Source organism: Gorilla gorilla, chromosome 5 (assembly GCF_029281585.2).
Source record: "Gorilla gorilla gorilla isolate KB3781 chromosome 5, NHGRI_mGorGor1-v2.1_pri, whole genome shotgun sequence".
Taxonomy (NCBI): Eukaryota; Metazoa; Chordata; class Mammalia; order Primates; family Hominidae; genus Gorilla; species Gorilla gorilla.
The window spans coordinates 94,543,358-94,563,546 of record NC_073229.2 but is presented as its reverse complement, the minus strand read 5'-3'; the positions used below and the strand labels follow the sequence as shown (position 1 = coordinate 94,563,546).

At 35.6% G+C, this 20,189-nt stretch overlaps 1 protein-coding gene across 12 annotated transcripts in view; it reads right to left on the bottom strand.

The window, feature by feature from the left end:
- Positions 1-20,189, bottom strand: part of FAM135A (family with sequence similarity 135 member A) — a 143,890-nt gene that overhangs the window by 103,772 nt on the left and 19,929 nt on the right. For all 12 annotated transcript variants that reach the window (XM_031012461.3, XM_031012456.3, XM_031012459.3 and 9 more), the window contains one exon: positions 5,042-5,121. In XM_031012461.3, the coding sequence (XP_030868321.1) occupies positions 5,042-5,121 (80 nt within the window). Of the gene's footprint in view, positions 1-5,041; positions 5,122-20,189 lie in introns of those variants that run through there.

Here is a 20,189-nt window from a genome sequence, read left to right as displayed (position 1 = left end):
TGGTTCAAATACGGTTGTCCATAAAATAAATTCATTTTTATCTTTTCTAGATAAAGACAAAGAAGGGACTGAGCAGCTATAAAATGTCCACTTTTCTGGTAAGTAAAGGTAAAACTGACAATGTTGAACAAACATACTCATTTGGAAAATAAAATGTCAGATGGAAGATGTTTCTTGTATAAGATGAGGCTAAATACAAATATCACAATATTCACATTGTTAATGCACAGATTAGGTGTAACCTAATAAAGGCTGAATGATTTCATGCCCTGAAACTACGTACCGTAAGAATCTTGACTGAGTCTGTAGCACCACCCTGTCACTATCAAATATAATAATAAATGAACACTCACTAGATCTGAAAGCTCAGTTGCTGCAGTAAATAGTCACTGACAGAAAATGTATCAGTTATGTATTTAGCTCATAAATTACTAAAGACAAAACACTCAAAAAGCCTTGGAAAAACATTTGTAAGATGTGACATGCTATGAAAACACAGAAAGGACATTTCCTTGTTGCCATAAAGTACATCTGTGTTCTTTAAAACACAGCATCCACTCTGAGTTATCAGGATAAAAAGTGTTCTTAAAGGTCCAGAAGTTGCTGAATGACACACCTGACTTTAGATCACTGCAATGAATAGATTCTGAGTTTCCTGCCCAGAGTCATAATTCTAAACTATTGTTAACCAAGATAATGCCACTACCACGCCTGAAAAGGGTGCTCCTGACTGAACTGTAATACAAGTAGCAGCAAGCACAGTCACTCAAGGGCCACTGGACTAGGAAGAGTAATCAGGGGTTACTGTTAAATCTTTTCACAATTTATTTCTGATGCCCTTCCTTATCCTGAGCTCATAAGTCAATAAGCAGAGGTACAGAAATATTTCCATAAAGTTAGGGCAAGGTAACTTACTACTAAAAGAGGAAGTTACTTGAGGAGTAAGTTAACATTATGAAGAAAATAGTCTTTAATGAAACACATCAACCAAATTAAATATTGTGACACCTTAATTATATCCTTTACACCAACCTAAAAATCTAACCAATAAGATTTTATTTTCAAATGATACTTTTGTCCACTAGTCATTATTCCCAAAGAATAATTCTGACATTCAAAATCTTTCTTGGAATTGATTTGTAATAACCATGCACAGTTAAAATTTCCAGTCCTCTGAGGTAATTATTTGGAATCTGCGAAAAACAAAGTAGAAACAATTCTCTGTATGATAGAGAAATGCTAAATGATTAATGATTAACTCAATGATTTAAAATGTTTCATTTGTAAATGTAAAGAATTTCTAAATCTATTCTTTCAGAAAAGGAATAATGAAAGAATGGAGAAATCATGCCTGACATAACAAGGAGATAGTTGGGTTTGATACAAGTAAGACTATATAGTAACTGAAATTAAGAAATCAGCAAATGTTTTCTTCTAGCATACTTCCTTTTGGGTATTTGAATCAATCATTTGCTGAGAATTATACAAGGACAACTTTAGTGGTCAAGAATTAATATTCAGGCTGGGCGCGGCCGAGGCGGGTGGACCACGAGGTCAAGAGATCGTGACCATCCTGGCCAACATGGTGAAACCCCATCTCTACTAAAAATACAAAAATTAGCTGGGTGTGGTGGTGCACGCCTGTAGTCCCAGCTACTTGGGAGGCTGAGACAAGAGAATTGCTTGAACCCGGCAGGCGGAGGTTGCAGTGAGCTGAGATCGCGCCACTGCACTCCAGCCTGGCAATAGGGCAAGACTCCACTTCAAAAAAAATGAATTAATATTCATAGGTTTGACATTATTTCTCTCGAAACTTTAATAATAAGGAACAAACATATCTTTAAAATTTATTACTTAAAAGTGGTTAGACTATTTAACCTTGTGGAATATATGTCAAGTATCTTGCCATCTTGAAAGATATCTCACAATCTAAAATCTGAGGATTTTCTCAACTGGCAACTTCAGGAGATAAAACTGAGCTAGAAATCTAGTCTACTAGATTCAAGGATGTTCAAAAGAGTACACCAAATCTGTCATGTCATGTCAGCTTGTTTCATTATCTCTATGTTTCGTGAAAGTAGACTTACAAAAGATGATCTATTACAGCAATAATATATACATTGACATGTATGCCAAGTGAAGAATAAATTCTTTTTCATTTTAAGATGAATGTACAAAATATATATATATATACACACACATACACATGTATATATACGTGTGTGTGTATGTGTGTATTTGTCATAAGCAACAGACCTCTGTGAGCATTTTAATAGTCTTCAGGAAGATAAACTCTACAGTATGTATAATTCATTAAAATTTAACATTAGTCTCAGGATACGAAATCAATGTACAAAAATCACAAGCATTCCTATACACCAATAACAGACAGAGAGCCAAATCATGAGTGAATTCCCATTCACAATTGCTTCAAAGAGAATAAAATACCTAGGAATCCAACTTACAAGGGATGTGAAGGACCTCTTCAAGGAGAACTACAAACCACTGCTCAACGAAATAAAAGAGGACACAAACAAATGGAAAACATTCCATGCTCATGGATAGGAAGAATCAATATTGTGAAAATGGCCATACTGCCCAAGGTAATTTATAGATTCAATGCCATCCCCATCAAGCTAACAATGACTTTCTTCACAGAATTGGAAAAAACTACTTTAAAATTCATATGGAACCAAAAAAGAGCCTGCATTGCCAAGACAATCCTAAGCAAAAAGAACAAAGCTGGAGATGTCATGCTACCTGACTTCAAACTATACTACAAGGCTACAGTAACCAAAACAGCATGGTACTGGTACCAAAACAGCATGGCACTGGTACCAAAACAGAGAGATAGACCAATGGAACAGAACAGAGGCCTCAGAAGTAACACTACACATCTACAACCATCTGATCTCTGACAAACCTGACAAAAACAACAAATGGGGAAAGGATTCCCTATTTAATAAACGGTGCTGGGAAAACTGGCTAGCCATATGTAGAAAGCTGAAACTGGACCCCTTCCTTACACCTTATATGAAAATTAATTCAAGATGCATTAAAGACTTAAATGTTATATCTAAAACCATACAAACCCTAGAAGAAAACCTAGGCAATACCATTCAGGACATGGGCATGGGCAAGGACTTCATGACTAAAACACCAAAAGCAATGGCAACAAAAGCCAAAATTGACAAATGGGATCTAACTAAACTAAAGAGCTTCTGCACAGCAAAAGAAACTGCCATCAGAGTGAACAGGCAACCTACAGAATGGGAGAATATTCTTGCAATCTACCCATCTGACAAAGGGCTAATATCCAGAATCTACAAAGAACTTAAACAAATTTACAAGAAAAAAATCAAACAACTCCATCAAAAAGTGGGCAAAGGATATTAACAGACCCTTTTCAAAAGAAGACATTTATGCAGTCAACAGACACATGAAAAATGCTCATCATCACTGGTCATCAGAAAAATGCAAATCAAAACCACATTGAGTCACACCAGTTAGAATGGTGATCATTAAAAAGTCAGGGAACAACAGGTGCTAGAGATGATGTGGAGAAACAGGAACACTTTTTACACTGTTGGTGGGAGTGTAAATTAGTTCAACCATTATGGAAGACACTGTGGTGATTCCTCAAGGATCTAGAACTAGAAATATCGTTTAACCCAGCGATCTCATTACTGGGTATATAACCAAAGGATTATAAATCATGCTACTATAAAGACACATGCAGATGTATGTTTATTATGGCACTATTCACAATAGCAAAGACTTGGAACCAACCCAAATGAACATCAATGATAGACTGGATTAAGAAAATGTGGCACATATACACCATGGAATACTATGCAGCCATAAAAATGGATGAGTTAATGTCCTTTGTAGGGACATGGATGAAGCTGGAAACCATCATTCTCAGCAAACTATCGCAAGGACAAAAAACCAAACACCGCATGTTCTCACTCATAGGTGGGAACTGAACAATGAGAACACTTGGACACAGGGCGGGGAACATCACACACTGGGGCTTGTTGTGGGGTGGGGGGATGGGGGAGGAATAGCATTAGGAGAAACACCTAATGTAAATGATGAATTAATGGGTGCAGCAAACCAACATGGCACATGTATACATATGCAAACAAACCTGCATGTTGTGCACATGTATCCTAGAACTTAAAGTATAATAATAAAAAATAAAAATAAAAAAATTAACATTAACCAACATTTTAGTATCCATAGTATGATAAAAAGATAATCCTAAACACTTCAAATACCCAACAAGTTTTTTAAAATTTCAAAATGGACTGAATTATGCTCAGCATAGCTCTAGCGTTAGGTGTATTTTATTATTTTTATGGTGCTTTAAAAACTAATAATTCATATTAGGCTTACATAATAACTCTTTAGAATATTTCATTAACTGGTTCATTTTCTAACTATATGTAATGAAACAGCATATATTGCATTGGGAAAGCTGAAAAATGACCACTAATTATGTCAGGGCCACCAGTTTTAACTTAACCCCTTTAATGCTGGTGTCTCTCCTTAGAATATGAGTAACTAACAAAGCTGCTGTAACATGTCTATTTCATACCTTCCTACATTGCCTTTTGGCTCTGTTTCATAAATAGAGAACCTAATCCAGAAAAAAAAAAAATTGGTTTAAAAAATGTCCTCAAAATGCATACCATAAAACTTTATCATAAAACACCTTTATAATCATAAGTCAAATTATATGTTCCCATTTACTGCGTATCTTTTTAGATTGCATCTTATATGATATAATGGATACCAATCCTACGTTTGTTTTCATGAAACTTTAATATACATTCTTTGATGTGCTCATTTTAAGAAATCTAAGAAGGGGACAGAGTATCTGTAATCAAATCTGTTTCACTGAGGCCCCAAATATATTTCTTACAATGGTTATCATAATGATGTTATTTGGTATCTTATATCTGTAATGAAAAAAATTTATTAAAAGTTATTGACCATTCAGAATACTTTTTAAATTTGAATGTATTCCTTGGCTTACCTGTTGCATGCAACAAACTAGCTTCTACTCTGTGGGGAATTCTTGATGGAATTTTCATAGAAGCACGAATCTGGTAAAAACTAAAGCAAAATAAACAAGGAAGTTATTTCAAAACATATTTAAAAATATGCAATGCCCTGACTTCCACATTTGTATCCATATTAAAATAATAAAGTTGGCCTAATTATATCAGTCTCCCATAACATTTACTATTGTTGGAAAAAAAAATCAGGCTTACATATGAAATATAAACATGGCATAAAACCAAAAGAGAAACCCAGTATATATAAAGATAAATGAAAGGAACAGATACAATACATATAATATTTCTTACTTTGTATGTGATAGCAACCTGTGGAAATAGAAAAGCATCTAAGAACTCCATTGTTTCATTTGGTTCATTTTTGCTTTTACAAAATAAAAAGATAATTACTAATAATGTAATTTTGAGAAAATATAAGATCTATTATAAATAGTTTTTAAAAACTGGATTCTATAAATGACAAAATGAAGGTATCAGTTGGTTTAAAGAATTGTTTTTTTTTTCAAGGAAGGTCAGAGCTATTTGTTTATATACTTTTACTTATTTATTCTAAAAGATTTTTGAAATAGCATACATATATTTAAAAATCTACCAAATATTAGTAATAATTTTAAGAAAAAGATAATTATGAGGTAAAAACTATAATATGACTGTCTTATAACATCATCACACTGCAGATTTGTGTATGTAATGGAGGATACATATACCTATACACACAAAATTACCAAAAGCTCAATCAACATTATAAATTAGGGATAAGTTTAGATATATACTGAGGGGGTGAATATTTAATGTTTGTTTTTCTTCAATAATATCCTAGAGAGTGGTTTCAGATATTAAATTTGCAAATAATGCAAAGATTAAAAATATAAATATATTAATTACTGTTATTCTAGGAAGGTGTCATCTTGGAAAGGATATATCATCACATCGCAAAGAGTAAATGAAAGGTCAGTCAAATCTGGAACATTAAAAGTCACAATATGGCTTTAAAGGGGCATGAGAAAACTCCATAAAGTTAGATGACTTGTTAAGATTAAGATGAGGACTGCTTGAAAACATGAGAAAACTGTGAAAAAAGATCGAAGTGGAATCAGTGGGAACCTTGAAACCAGGGGAAAGCAAAGTTTTCTAGGAACTCTTCAACTTCCCATGTCGAGGGTTTTGACTAAAGATCAAGCAAAGTATTGCTATTTTAAAATATACAGGTATATGATATAAAAGCAAATTAATACTAAACAGTGGTACATGCTTCAATTTAAACTTCCTCCGCATAGAGACCATGTCTTATTCATAGCGTACATTCACAATCCTTGGTTTACACACAGTTAAGTGTTCAATATGTGTTTGCCAAAATTTGGAGACATTTAAACAAAAGTCTGCATTTATCTGGCATCATTTTTCACAGAAATAGAAAATACAGTACTAAAATTTGTATGGGACCACAAAATACTCTGAATAGTCAAAGCAATCTTGAGCAAAAAGAAGAAAGTGGCCAGACATGGTGGCTCAAGGCTGTAATTCTAACACTTTGGGAGGCCAAGGCAGGAGGGTCACGTGGCCAATTCAACCCGCTCAATTTAACATAGTTGGAGTTGGTAAAGCCCCTGAAGTATATCAAAGTGGTTATATTTTGCATTGTGAAGGGCCCGATGGACAACCTGGGACTATTCAACCAATTATAACTTCTGTACCTATAAATTTATGGAGGAGAGATTTATTACAACAATGGGGAGCACAAGTTCTAATTCCAGAACAATTATATAGCCCTCAAAGTCAACATATGATGCATGAAATGGGGTATGTCCCTGGTATGGGACTAGAAAAAAATTTGCAAGGTTTGAAAACCTGTCACAATGAGTAATTTAATGGTAGCTATGAGAGCGGTGATCACCACTGCCGTGAGTATTCCTTCAACAAGGGCTGACACAGAGAACAATTATCCTTATTGGGCATATTTATCAATCTTGGCCGGTAATAATGCCTCAATGTAATCACTCTATGACACAGTTACACATGCTTTCTGATCTCAGTATTTACAATAAAAATGCTCCCATAATCAAGGCATCCCACCCTCAAAAATCTTTTTGTAAACAAAATTGAACCTGGCCAGAAAAAAATGAACTTACTTGTTTAGAAAGATTGTACTGCAGAACAGGCAGAGGTGCTGCACAATGATTCCTATGGAATCATTATTGATTGATCCCCTAAGGGGATGTTTAGCTTGAATTGCACCTCTCAGTCTGCGTGCCACGGTCACACTATGTTCAGATGGTCTGAAGAAAATGGTCAGATGGTAGAAATGATAAGAAGTACGACAAGAGTTCCTACCATCTGGAATCACGGCGGTATAGTGGCACCTCAACCTCAAATGATACGGCCTGTTGTAGAAGCTAAACATAAGGATTTGTGGAAACTATTAATGGCTCTTAATAAGATCAAAATTTGGGAAAGAATAAAAAAGCATCTAGAAGGACACTCCACAAACTTGTCTTTGGATATTGCAAAATTAAAAGAACAAATATTTAAAGCATCCCAGGTACACCCGACCTTAATGCCAGGAACTGGAGTGCTTGAAGGAGCTGCAGACAGATTAGCAGCTAGTAACCCATTAAAATGGATAAAAACAGTTGGAAGCTCTGTGATTTCAATGATGATTGTGCTTTTAATCTGTGTTGTTTGTCTTTGTATAGTCTGCAGATGCAGATCCTGACTCCTGCAAGAAGTAGCTCACCGTGACAAAGCTGCCTTTGCTTTTATCGCTTTGCAAATCAAATAAGTGGGATATGTTGGGAACAGCCCCCGCCCCCAGAATCTGGCCATTAAACTGGCCCCAAAACTGGCCATAAACAAAATCTCTGCAGCACTGTAACATGTTCATGATGGCTGTAACGCCCATGCTGGAAGGTTGTGGGTTTACCGCAATGAGGGCAAGGAACACCTGGCCCACCCAGGGTGGAAAACCGCTAAGCGTTCTTAAACCACAAACAATAGAATGAACAATTTGTGCCTTAAGGACATACTCCTGCTGCAGATAACTAGCCAAACCCATTCCTTTGTTTTGGCCCATCCCTTTGTTTCCCATAAGGGATACTTTTAGTTAATCTAATATCTATAGAAACAATGCTAATGACTGGCTTGCTGTTAATAAATACGTGGGTAAATCTTTGCTTGGGGCTCTCAGCTCTGAAGGCTGTGAGATCCCTGATTTCCCACTCCACACCTCTACATTTTTGTGTGTGTGTCTTTAATTCCTCTAGCACCACTGGGTTAGGGTTTCCCTGACCGAGCTGGTCTTGGCAGAAACCATATCTAAATATTCCATACCAATGGTCAACAGCTTTCTTAAAGGGCTTGCCAATAAATACATTTTTACTCTGTGGGCCATAGTCTCTGTTGTGACTACTCATTCCTGCTGCTGAGCAAAAGTAGCCATAAACAAAGTAAGTAAATGGGCGTGGCTGGGTTTGGCCTAGCAACAAGCCAGATTTGGTCCAAAGGCTATAGTTTTTCCACCCCTGTTTATGTATTCCCACCCTTGTTTATGTATTCCCACAATTAGCACCATGATAGTATCTCACCTAACATTAGATGAAACAATATGTCTTTAGTTAAAGAATATGCACACTATGAATCATTAGATTTGCTTCCTAATTAGATTTTCTGGTAATAATTACGATTTTAAAATAGAAATCAATGGAAGGATAAAAAACAGAAAAAGTAAAATACTTTTAAAACAGCCTATCATAAAATGTGTGATCACTGATTCTGTAGAATAAGATGCTATGTCAATAAAGTGTTAAAAATGTTTTTAATCTCTGCATTTAATGTATACTACTAGAACGTCATATAGTAATTTATATTCCCTGAATACCATTTGTTCATCACTTATTGAAGATCTATGTGATAGGTGTTAGAAATACAGTGAAAGAAACACTAAAAGCAAATATACACATTATTTTAAATAAAGTTCATTGGATATTTATGAAAGCAGTCTACCACTGTAAATACATTTTTAATTAAAATTATTGCTACTTTAAAAGATATAAAATTTTTTAGATAAATAAATTTTTTTCTTTTATTCTTTTTCTTATTGAGACAGGTCTCACTCTGTCACCCAGGCTGAAGTACAGTCATGCAACTATGGCTCATTGCAGCCTTGACTTCCTGGGCTTAAGCAATCCTCCCATCTCAGCCTCCCGAGTAGCTGGAACCCACAGGCATGCCTGGTTATCTTTTTTTTTTTTTTTTTTTTTGAGACACAGACTTACTCTGTCACCCAGGCTGGAGTGTAGTGGCATGATCTCTGCTCAATGCAACCTGTACCACCCAGGTTCAAGCAATTCTCATGCCTCAGCCCCTGGAGTAGCTGGGATTACAGGCGTGTGCCACCAAGCCCAGCTAATTTTTGTATTTTTAGCAGAGACAGGGTTTCGCCATATTGGCCAGGCTAGTCTCAAACTCCTGATCTGAAGTGATCTGCCTGCCTCTCTCCCAAAGCACTGGGATTACAGGCGTGAGCCACCGCACCCAGCCCAAAAATTTAAAATGTGGATAAGTTACCTATTTTTAAAAACAAAATATGAAGTAAGAGATAAAAAAATTCAAAAATCAAAGAAAACACTTCCATTTTAAGAGCTGTGGTGGGCTAGGTTATTCAGAACAACCTCTTGCTAAAAGACAATGTCAGATAAAGTATAAAAAGTATATCTGTAAAATTACTGAAGAGCTGACAAGATAGTATGGAATTACCAAGGAAAATTTAAAGGAAGGCAAAATCATAGTGAATTAGGCAAAGCAATTAAGCTGCTTTTGTTCTGAGGCCATCTGTTGATATATTCCAGCAAACCTTAATTGAGAAGAAAATTGAGATGAAAAAGACCAATCAACCAATAGAAAGATAAAAAAAAGTATGATTAAACAGTTTACAGAAAAAGAAATGCAAATGACTCTAAATATGCAAAAAGAGTTCAATTTCACTTATAATTTTAAAAACTATAAATTTTCACTACAAAAATATATCCATTCTCAACTATCAGACTGACAGAAGTCCAACAATCTTACAAAATATAGTCACTCTTCATTCAACAACAGGAATACATTCTGAGAAAGGCATCCTTAGATTGATTTCGCCACTGTGCGAACAATGTAGTGTACTTACACAAACCTGCTGGTTATACTACACACGTAGACTATACCACATAGCTCATTGCTGCTAAGCTACAAATCTGCACCATATTGTACTGTACTGCATACTGCAGGCAATTATAACACAATAATAGGTATCTGTGTATCTAAACATAGAAAAAGTAATGTATTGCACTAGGAGGTTACCAACGCTACTACCATCACGAGGTGATGGGAATTTTCCAGCTCCATTATAATCTTATTGGACTACTGTCATATTTGCGGTCTGTCACTGACCAAAATGTAGTTAAATGGCACATGGGTGTAATATGATGGCAAGCATGTGGGCAAACAGGAATTCTACCACAGCACTAGTGAGATCAAAAAATGGCACAACCCCATATGGAATGTAATTTGGCAAAAAAAGAGCAAAAACAAGTGTCATTTACCCTTTGCCTTAACATCCCACTTTTCAGAAGATATCCCAAAGATAATCCAGCAAAAATATTAAATGATATATGCAGATTGTAGTATTAATTGCAATAGCAACTGCAATATTGTAGTATTAACTGCAATGGGAAAATATAAGATAAAAACAAAATGTCCAATAGGGGACTGGTTGAATAAACTATGGTACAACTATACAATGGTGTAAAATGCAGTTGTAACAGGGAATGTGAAATATCTCTTAGATTTTTGTAAATTTAAATTTGGTGGTTTAATCTAAAGGTTTGATTATGTACTTCCTATAGCATTGTATCAAAGGACATATAATGTCTGGCTGTCTCTTTTTTTTTTGTGATATGATGGATTCAGGTGTTACCACCCGAATGTTAATCACTCACACTTAGAGGAGTTACCTCTAAGATATACTTTTAAACAACAAAAGTAGGGTACAGAGTGTATGTATCCTATGCTACCTTTGTGTAAGATGGAAGGGTATGACTATATATTTATTTGCCTCTATTTTCAAAAGAAAAAAAAGGATATACCAAAAACTAATAAAAATAAAATGGTTACCTATGGGATGAGGAGAGAGAAGGGACAGGGATCAAAACAAGATCTATCTCAATATAGTGGACTTTACAGAGTTTTGGTTTTGGACCCATGTAAATTTTTTATATAATTACAAAACAAAGAAAATGTCAATCCCTAAACAACCCTAAAACAAATAAACTTAATGTATATCTACTTGATTGCAATTCCACAGAGAAATACTTCAAGTGATTTTTAAAACACAGTATTTTGACTGCCTATTCCTCATGGGATATATCTTGGCGCAAAAAAAAAAAAAATCATGAAGAAATTTTAAATATTTATGGTCTTGGTGGTAATGTTGTTAGTATTATTTTGAAACTATTCTATATAGAAATGTCCACACACATACATAAAGTAAGTAATGATCTACATTACTAGGAACCAAGATTTTCGCTATAAGTAAAAAGAGACACAAACATAAAATTAAAGTAAAATCCTTGTAAACTTAAACTGGAATTGAAAATATCAGTATACATTAATGATGTATTTTTCTTATAAAAATGTATTTGTGGTGGAGCATGGTGACTCATGCCTGTAATCCCAGCACTTTGGGAGGCCAAGGCAGGTGGATCACGAGGTCAGGAGTACGAGACCAGCCTGGCCAACATGGTGACACCCCATCTCTACTAAAAATACAAAAATTAGCCAGGCGTGGTTGTGGGCACCTGTAATCCCAGCTACTTAGGAGGCTGAGGCAGGAGAATCGCTTGAACCCAGGAGGCAGAGGTTGCAGTGAGCTGAGACGGCGCCAATGCACTCTGGCCTGGGCGACAGAGTGAGACTCCATCTCAAAAAAAAAAAAAAAGTATTTGCTAATGCTGTTAACTGAAAGGACTTAGAAGAAATGACCCCAAAATGTGTACCTTTAGTATATACATTATGATTTCTAAGTACTATTTCCTAATAAAAGGGACCAGGGCTCCTTGGCTGACTCCAGGTCTGGATCAAAGAATGTACAAGAGTCTGCAACACCTAATCATAATAGAAAACAAGAAAACTATCAAACACTGCTTAGACTGTCCTGTGGGAAATTCACAGAAACCAACCTGAAGGGCTCCCTCTAAGCATCAGAAAGGATAGTGACACAATGTTTTTTTTCTTTTTTGAGATAGGGTTTCACTCTGTTGCCCAGACTGGAGTGCAGTGGCGCAATCTCAGCTTACAGCAACCTCCACCTCTGAGTCTCAAGTGATTCTCCCGTCTCAGCCTCCTGAGTAGCTGGGATTATAGGTGCGTGCCACCGGCTAATTTTTGTATTTTTAGTAGAGACAGGTTTTCACAATGTTGGCCAGGCTGGTCTCAAACTCCTGATCTCAGGTGATCCACCTGCCTTGACCTCCCAAAGTGCTGGGATAACAGATGTGAGCCACCGCACCCAGCTGATAGTGACACAATATTATCAGCAAATATGTTGAAAATCCATGAGTTCATATTGGCACAAAATAAAAAGTGATCATATGTGTAATATGCTACGGCAACAACAAAATATTCTGAATACAAGTAACTAAGGAGAAATAATAAAACATTTATTATGTCTTTTCTGTGTAAACTATATGTCAGAATAACCAAATAGTTAATGAGGCAAAATTCTTCACAGAATTCCAGCTAATAAATGCACAAGGAATAACAGAATTTGGATATCTCCATTTTTTTTTGAGACAGCTTTCCTGCAAACTTCTGAAGATGTTGTTTCATTATTTCAGGATCTTAAGTAATACTAAGAAAAAGTTTGAGACCAGACTCTTATTTCTTTGTAGGTAAAATCTTTTCAAACTGAATACTTACAGAATTATTTAATTTTTTATATGTACAAAAAAGCTCTTACTGCCCAGGCTGGAGTGCAATGGCGCAATCTCAGGTCACTGCAACCTCTGCCTCCCAGGTTCAAGCAATTCTCCTGCTTCAGACTCCTGAGTAGCTGGGATTACAGGTGCTCACCACCATGCCCAGCTAATTTTTTGTATTTTTAGTAGAGATGGGGTTTCACCATGTTGGCCAGGCTGGTCTTGAACTCCTGACCTCTGGTGATCTGCCCGCTTCAGCCTCTCAAAGTGCTGGGATTACAAGTGTGAGCCACTGTGCCCAGCCCTGGATATCTCCATTTTATGACCTCTAGTAAAATAATGACTCTGGGTAAAGATCATCAATGGGTACCATCAATTAAGTGATAGGGAACTGTTTAATGGGTCCATTAGGTTGATATAACACCTGAATCAATCATATCACAAAAAAGAGAAAACCAGAAATTACCTGTCCTCTGATGCAATGCAATAGGAAGTACATAGCATCACTTGAGGATTCGTCTCAAAAACAACTGGAATTTAATAAATCCTTTAGATTAAACCATCAATTTTAAATTTTGGAAAATGTAAGAGACATATTAACCAAATGCAAGCTATGAATTCTGGGGTGAATATTGATTCAAATAAATAATTAAGAACACACTTATGAGATGACTGAGGGACTGTGTACACTAACTGGATTATTTGATATCAAGGAATTATTTTAAACATTTATTTAAGTACAATAATGATTTTACAAATATGTTAAAAACAGAAGTACTTATCTGTTGGAGATACATACTGAAAAAACAGCTGGGGGGGAACAACAGGTGAAATAGGAAGAAAAAACTTTGATAACCGAGGCTAGGTGATAGGTGTGTGCTTACTATACTTTCATGTTTGAAACTTTCCATTAAAGAAACAAAAGTTAGTCCTAGATTGGTAATGCCCTAAGAGCCTGGCAAAAGTGAATGCCCTCTTGAAGAATAAGCGTGAAACATTGGTAGAGATCAGAACATGAAACAAAAGAGTATAGGAGAGCAAATGAAGAGCGGACATAGAAAATACCAAATATGAAATTATGAACATAATCACAAATAAATCGGCCATTACATTAAATATAAATGGATTAAATGTTCCACTTAAACACAAAAAGTGCCCTAGAAAATGAAAAAGATAAATCCCATTATATGTTGTTTGCAATTAATATAGAATACAAGGAAAGAGAAAGGTTGAAAGTGAAATAATTAAAAAAGGTAAATCTTGTAAATATTAACTAGAAGAAAGCTGATGTTATAATATTAATATTAGACAAAATAGTTCAAAGCAAAAAGCTACTAGGATATAAACACGGTCTTTTCATAATGATAAAAGGTTCAATTCACTAAATACAATAGTCTCCCCTTACACTCAGGTGATAAACTCCAAGATAACCAGTGGAAGACCGAAACCTCAGATAGTACTGAACCTGACTGCCATCAATCAGAACACGTTTCTGGGTTCATGTCTCCCACCTACAAACTTAATAGCTTTTCCATCAATTTTTTTTTAGATCTTGCTCAGTCATCCAGGCTAGGCTGGTGCAATCACAGCTCATCGCAGCCTTCAACTCCTGGACTCAAGCGACTCTCCCACCTCTCAGCCTCCTGAGTAACTGGGACTACAGGCAAGCACCACCATGTCCAGCTAGCTGTTTGTTTGTTTTTGTAATTTTTTTGGTAGATAGGGCCTCACTATATTGTTGCCCAGGCCGGTCTCAAGCTCCTGGGTTCAAGAGATCCTCCCACCTCAGCTTCCCAAAGTACTGGGATTATAGGCATAAGCCCACTGTGCCCTGCTGTCTTTTCCATCTTAAGCACTTACCATGCACTGTGGCTATAACTTGCAGTTTGAGGTGCAGCAGCAAAACTAGCATGAATTTTTTTTCCTTCTTCACAACGTCACAGATAATTCATTCTTACCACAGATTTTAGCAACCTCTGCATAAGAGATTTTTTCTTTCCTAAAGTCGAGAACTTTTGTCTTTTCCCTTAAGGGAAGCACTTTACAGCTTCTCTCTGGTGAATCCAAATTGTCGGCAACAGTACTCTTGCACTCTTGGGCCACTATTAAATAACATAAGGGTTACCTGAAACAAGCACTGTGATACTACGACAGTTGATCTCATAACCAACACTAGCTACTAAGTGACTAATTGGCTGGTGGTATATGCAACATAGATATGCTGGACAAAAGAATTTTTGTCCTGAGAGGGACGAAGAGGGACGTGCACGATTTCATCCTGCTATTCAGAATGGTGTGCAATTTAAAAACTATGGATTGTTTACTTCTAGAATTTTCCATTTAATGTTTTCAGACTGAGGTGGATTGCAGGTAACTGAAACCACAGAAAGTAAAACTACTTAAGGGAGGATTACTGTAAGTATTTTAAATTTGTAGGCATTTATTTTCCAAATATGAGATATGTCTTTTATGAACAGAAAATTATTGGACTTAAATCCTGCAAATCTGCCTTTGAACAAGACAACTTAAATTTATGAGTTTTATAGTCAGAATGGTTTTGAATGTTTCTACTTGTCATTGTATTCTGTATTTTCTGTTTTTGCTACTGCTTCCTTTATCCATTCTTCCTTTTGCTACGCTGACTCTGGCTGGTTTGTTTCTTTTTTTCCAATAACCACATACAATCTCTCATTTTATCAGACAGTAAATAAAAGTTTCTCGAAAAAATGAATATATGGTATAAGTATCTACAGAAAGAATGATTAAAAATTTTTTCTTGTTTATGAAAGAAATTTCACAATTCCTCCACCATCATTCTCCCGTTCCATGTTTTATTAATAAATATAGAGAAATAAAGCAACTCACTAATCTCTTCAAAATGGAAATTGTTTTTCAAAGAGCCTAACATTTACTTTTGTAAAATTTAGTTTTTTGACTTATTTCAATAACTTTAACAAGTTTCAAAGCCTATTTTCTACAACTTCCCTAATTCCGAGTTCTAAATTTTTACTCTCTCCCATTTTGCTCTGGAACATATCACAAGTAATCTATTCAGAATAAGTAAATGGAAAGTACATTTTCTGAGACTGTATTTTCTCATAGTATCTCCCTATTGTTACAAAAAGATAAAATACTTGGGTCACTACAACTTTCCTGCAAACTTCTGAAGATGTTGTTTCATTATTTCAGGATCTTAAGTAATACTAAGAAAAAGTTTGAGACCAGACTCTTATTTCTTTGTAGGTAAAATCTTTTAAAACTGAACATTTACAGAATTATTTAATTTTTTATATGTAAACTTTTATCCCAATATATTCTTTTAAAATCCATTCTTTAATTTTGCCAAGAAAACAACAAGCCCACTTGTTGTTTCCCCAAAAAAGGTCTTTATTAATATGAAGAAAGGTCTATACTTACTGTCTGATTATCTAGCCAATTTATTGGTTACCTCTTTGAGTATACATATTGTTATTCACAGGTGGAACTCTAAGATCCATATGGGTAGCCCCTGGGTTAAGTACTACTCAACCATAAGTAAGTTTATCCTTATGCAAATTGTTTCATAAGTTACATATTGAAGTTACAGAGATGCAGAAAACTTTTCATTAATGTAGAAACACAGTATTATATATATATAGTTAATAAATACACAAATTTGTTTCATGTTTCTTTCCACATTGAGGTTTGCCCTACATTTAAGTCATGTCATTTATGTTTTGATTTTCATATAGACATTTCTCATAATAACACTTAGTCCTTTAAAGCTAGTTAATTGACAGCATTAAGTAAATACTAAATCTTTTTTGGTTTTCGGTAGTAGTTTTTTTTTTCCCACAGTTAATTTGATCTCCTCTATTTACTTATACTTTAAAAACATATGTGTTCAAAGCCAGTAATGGCAGATTGTTGGGATATTCAATTACTATTGGCCCCATCATTCACTGTTATGATCCGTTATAATGATCCTTCAAAGACTGCAGACATCCTTTCTCACCTAAAGAATGGTGAAACTAAAAACAAAATGAGTTTCCAGTTTTAAAAACAAAAAGAATACACATTGGCAATTATGATTTTCACAACTGTTTTTTTTTCATATCTCCAACATCAAATTATAAAAGCTTCTAGAAAAGCAGAACTCACTAGCCCCTTAAATCCAATACCCTTGTACTCCATCTGTAAACTGCTGATTCAGACTAAATGTACCCCTATACCATAGCACAGATTAAAAAATGAGTAAAGGTCACAGCTAACATTAACGATGAAAGAAATATTTATATTCCGATAGCTGACGTAAACTGTTGTAAGAAAACAAATTGCGGAGTACAGAGAAGGGCTGATTCTTAAAACTGAGAAACCAATTAACTTCTTATCCAGTATTCTCAGTCCTTATATCTTACTGAAGACAGACAATTTCAGACAGTTTTGAAGGCCTTATGAAAAATTTGAGGTAGTTTCTTGTGAGCTCCAGTCACCAATGCTTAATCAGAAGTCCTCAATTCCTGAACTTTTTTTTTTTTTTGAGACAGAATCTTGTTCTTGTCACCCAGGCTGGAGTGCAGTGGCACAATCTCAGCTCACTGTAACCTCCGCCTCCTGGGTTCAAGTGATTCTCCTGCCTCAGCCTCCCAAGTAGTTGGGACTACAGGCACCCACCACCATGCCTGGCTAATTTCTGTACTTTTAGTAGAGATGGGGTTTCACCATGCTGGCCAGGTTGGTCTCGAACTCCTGACCTCAGGTGATCAGCCTGCTTCGGCCTCCCAAAGTGCTGGGATCACAGGCGTGAGCCACCGCACCCGGCCAGTTCATGAACTTTAAGAATACAACACATACATGACATTATAGACAAGGAATCACTTTTTTCAAAAGTTGTAATCAATGTCAATAAAACAAAATTCAGCTGAATTTCTGACTCTTAGCTGATAGTCCTTTTAAATCAAACTACAAATCTTCCATAAGTTTAACAACCTCAGAATCATAAACAAAAGGGATTTAAGATAATTTTGTTAAAAACTGTGTTACAGGGCATGGTGATGCATGCCTGTAATCCCAGCTACTCAGCAGGCTGAGGCAGGAGAATTGCTTGATCCGGGGAGGTGGAGGTTGCGATGAGCCGACATTGCATCACTACACTCCAGCCTGGGCAACAAGAGCGAAACTCCATCTCAAAAAAACAAAAAACAAACAAAAAAACTGTGTTGTATCAAACCTGGTTTACAGGGTTCTACAGAGGTTTTGCAAAAGGATTTAAGTTCCATGGTTTTGTGATGTTACTAAAATTTAAGAATGTAATTTCTAGGCCGGGTGCGGTCACTCATGCCTGTAATCCCAGCACTTTGGGAGGCCGAGGAGGGCAGATCACCTAAGGTCAGGAGTTTGAGACCAGCCTGGCCAACAGGGCAAAACGCCACCTCTACTAAAAACATAACAATTAGCTGGGCGTGGTGGCAGGCACCTGTAATCCCAGCTATTCAGGAGGCTGAGACAGGGAGAACTGCTTGAACCCAGAAGGCAGAGGTTGCAGTGAGCCAAGATCACGCCACTGCCCTCCAGCCTGGGCAACAGAGTGAGACTCCATCTAAAAAAAAAAAAAAAAAAATACATACACACACACACACACACACACATCATTTCTAAATCTATATCCTTACTTTCCTCCATTTCCAAATCATAATATATTCTTTGTAGTAGCTTATCTTATGACAAGGAAATGGTGGCAGTATATAATTAAGAAAAGTAATAGTAGCTACAGGTATTCAATTAACTGTTCTACAGTAATCCAGATAAATAAAGAACAAAGTACTACTTTCAACTTCTGACTCCAACAATATTTTCCTCACTACTTAATTTATTAGTAGTAGCATGCTGGATTATTGACTGTTCCAACGATATGTGGAAACAAATCAAACTGATAACATTTCACTTGCAAAGTCTGATAAAAGATTAAAGCATAGCACTTTGTCAAAGTTCTTCTAAATATCTCCTAAATATTTGCTGCTTTTCAAAATGAATGAAACCCAACTCCATTCAAGATGCCATTGCTAATATTCTAAAGCTGTACTACTTCAAATATGGTACACAGACTGGTGCATTTTTGTGAAATGGTTGTTGCCAATCTGCAGTAAAATAAAGTAAATCAACTATATTGCAAAGCACACTATTTTAACTAACTTTTTTTTGGTAGCAAAATTTAATGAAGAAAGCAGCATTCATTTCCATTCTGGCAACAGTGCTTCATCCTGAACCAGTCACAAACCATCTGCAGACAAGCTACTGAGAATAGCACTGACCTAAAGCATTCTAGAAAAAGATACTTTAACAATTTTGCAATCATCTCCAAACGAAAAATTTCCCCCACTTTAAAACCTAACTGAAATTTACTACAACCATAATTTAATTCCATCCTCTTATCCTTTATGCCAATGAGAACAGGTGTTCAAATAGCAATGTTTCTGCATCTATTTAAAGGGCAATATTTCCTTCTCTTTTGGAGTCCTCTTGACAAATGTATTTTGAATGAAGACATTGGGAAGTCTATTATCTTGTAATTAGATACTCCTAATATAATACAAATCTTAAGATAATTTATATTACTCATTTATAAGACATACATCTACATTCCATTTAATAGCATCGTATTTATGATCAGTGCTTTACAATTTTGACTTCGTTTTCAGAGTTTAAAAATCCACTCTATTAAACAAAATGATAGAATAAAATTAAAATAAAACTAGTTTTTCTTTAGATTGTTAGTATCTGAGCTTTCTGTTTACCATTAAGGCAAAACAATGTAATTATAGTAAAAATTAATTATCATGTAAATACATTAGTAATCTGTTTATTCCTTTCTGAAGGCAAGCACAGATTTTTTAAAATAACTTTTTTTAACATTGACTAATCTATTACACCCAATAAGTCTAAGCAAAAATACAATTTTCTAATTCAATTAAAGCTAAGAGTTGTTTAAGCCCAGCCTAGCCTGTTAGAGGATGAGAGATTATGTGGAGGAGAGCTGAGGAGTCCCAATCAAGGCCATCTTAGACCAATCAGTCCACAGCTGACCACAAATGCGTGGACAAGCTTCGATGACATCAGCCAAGCTCCAACCTAAAGACTCATTAGAAACAACAAATGTTTGCTGCTTTAAGTTACTTAA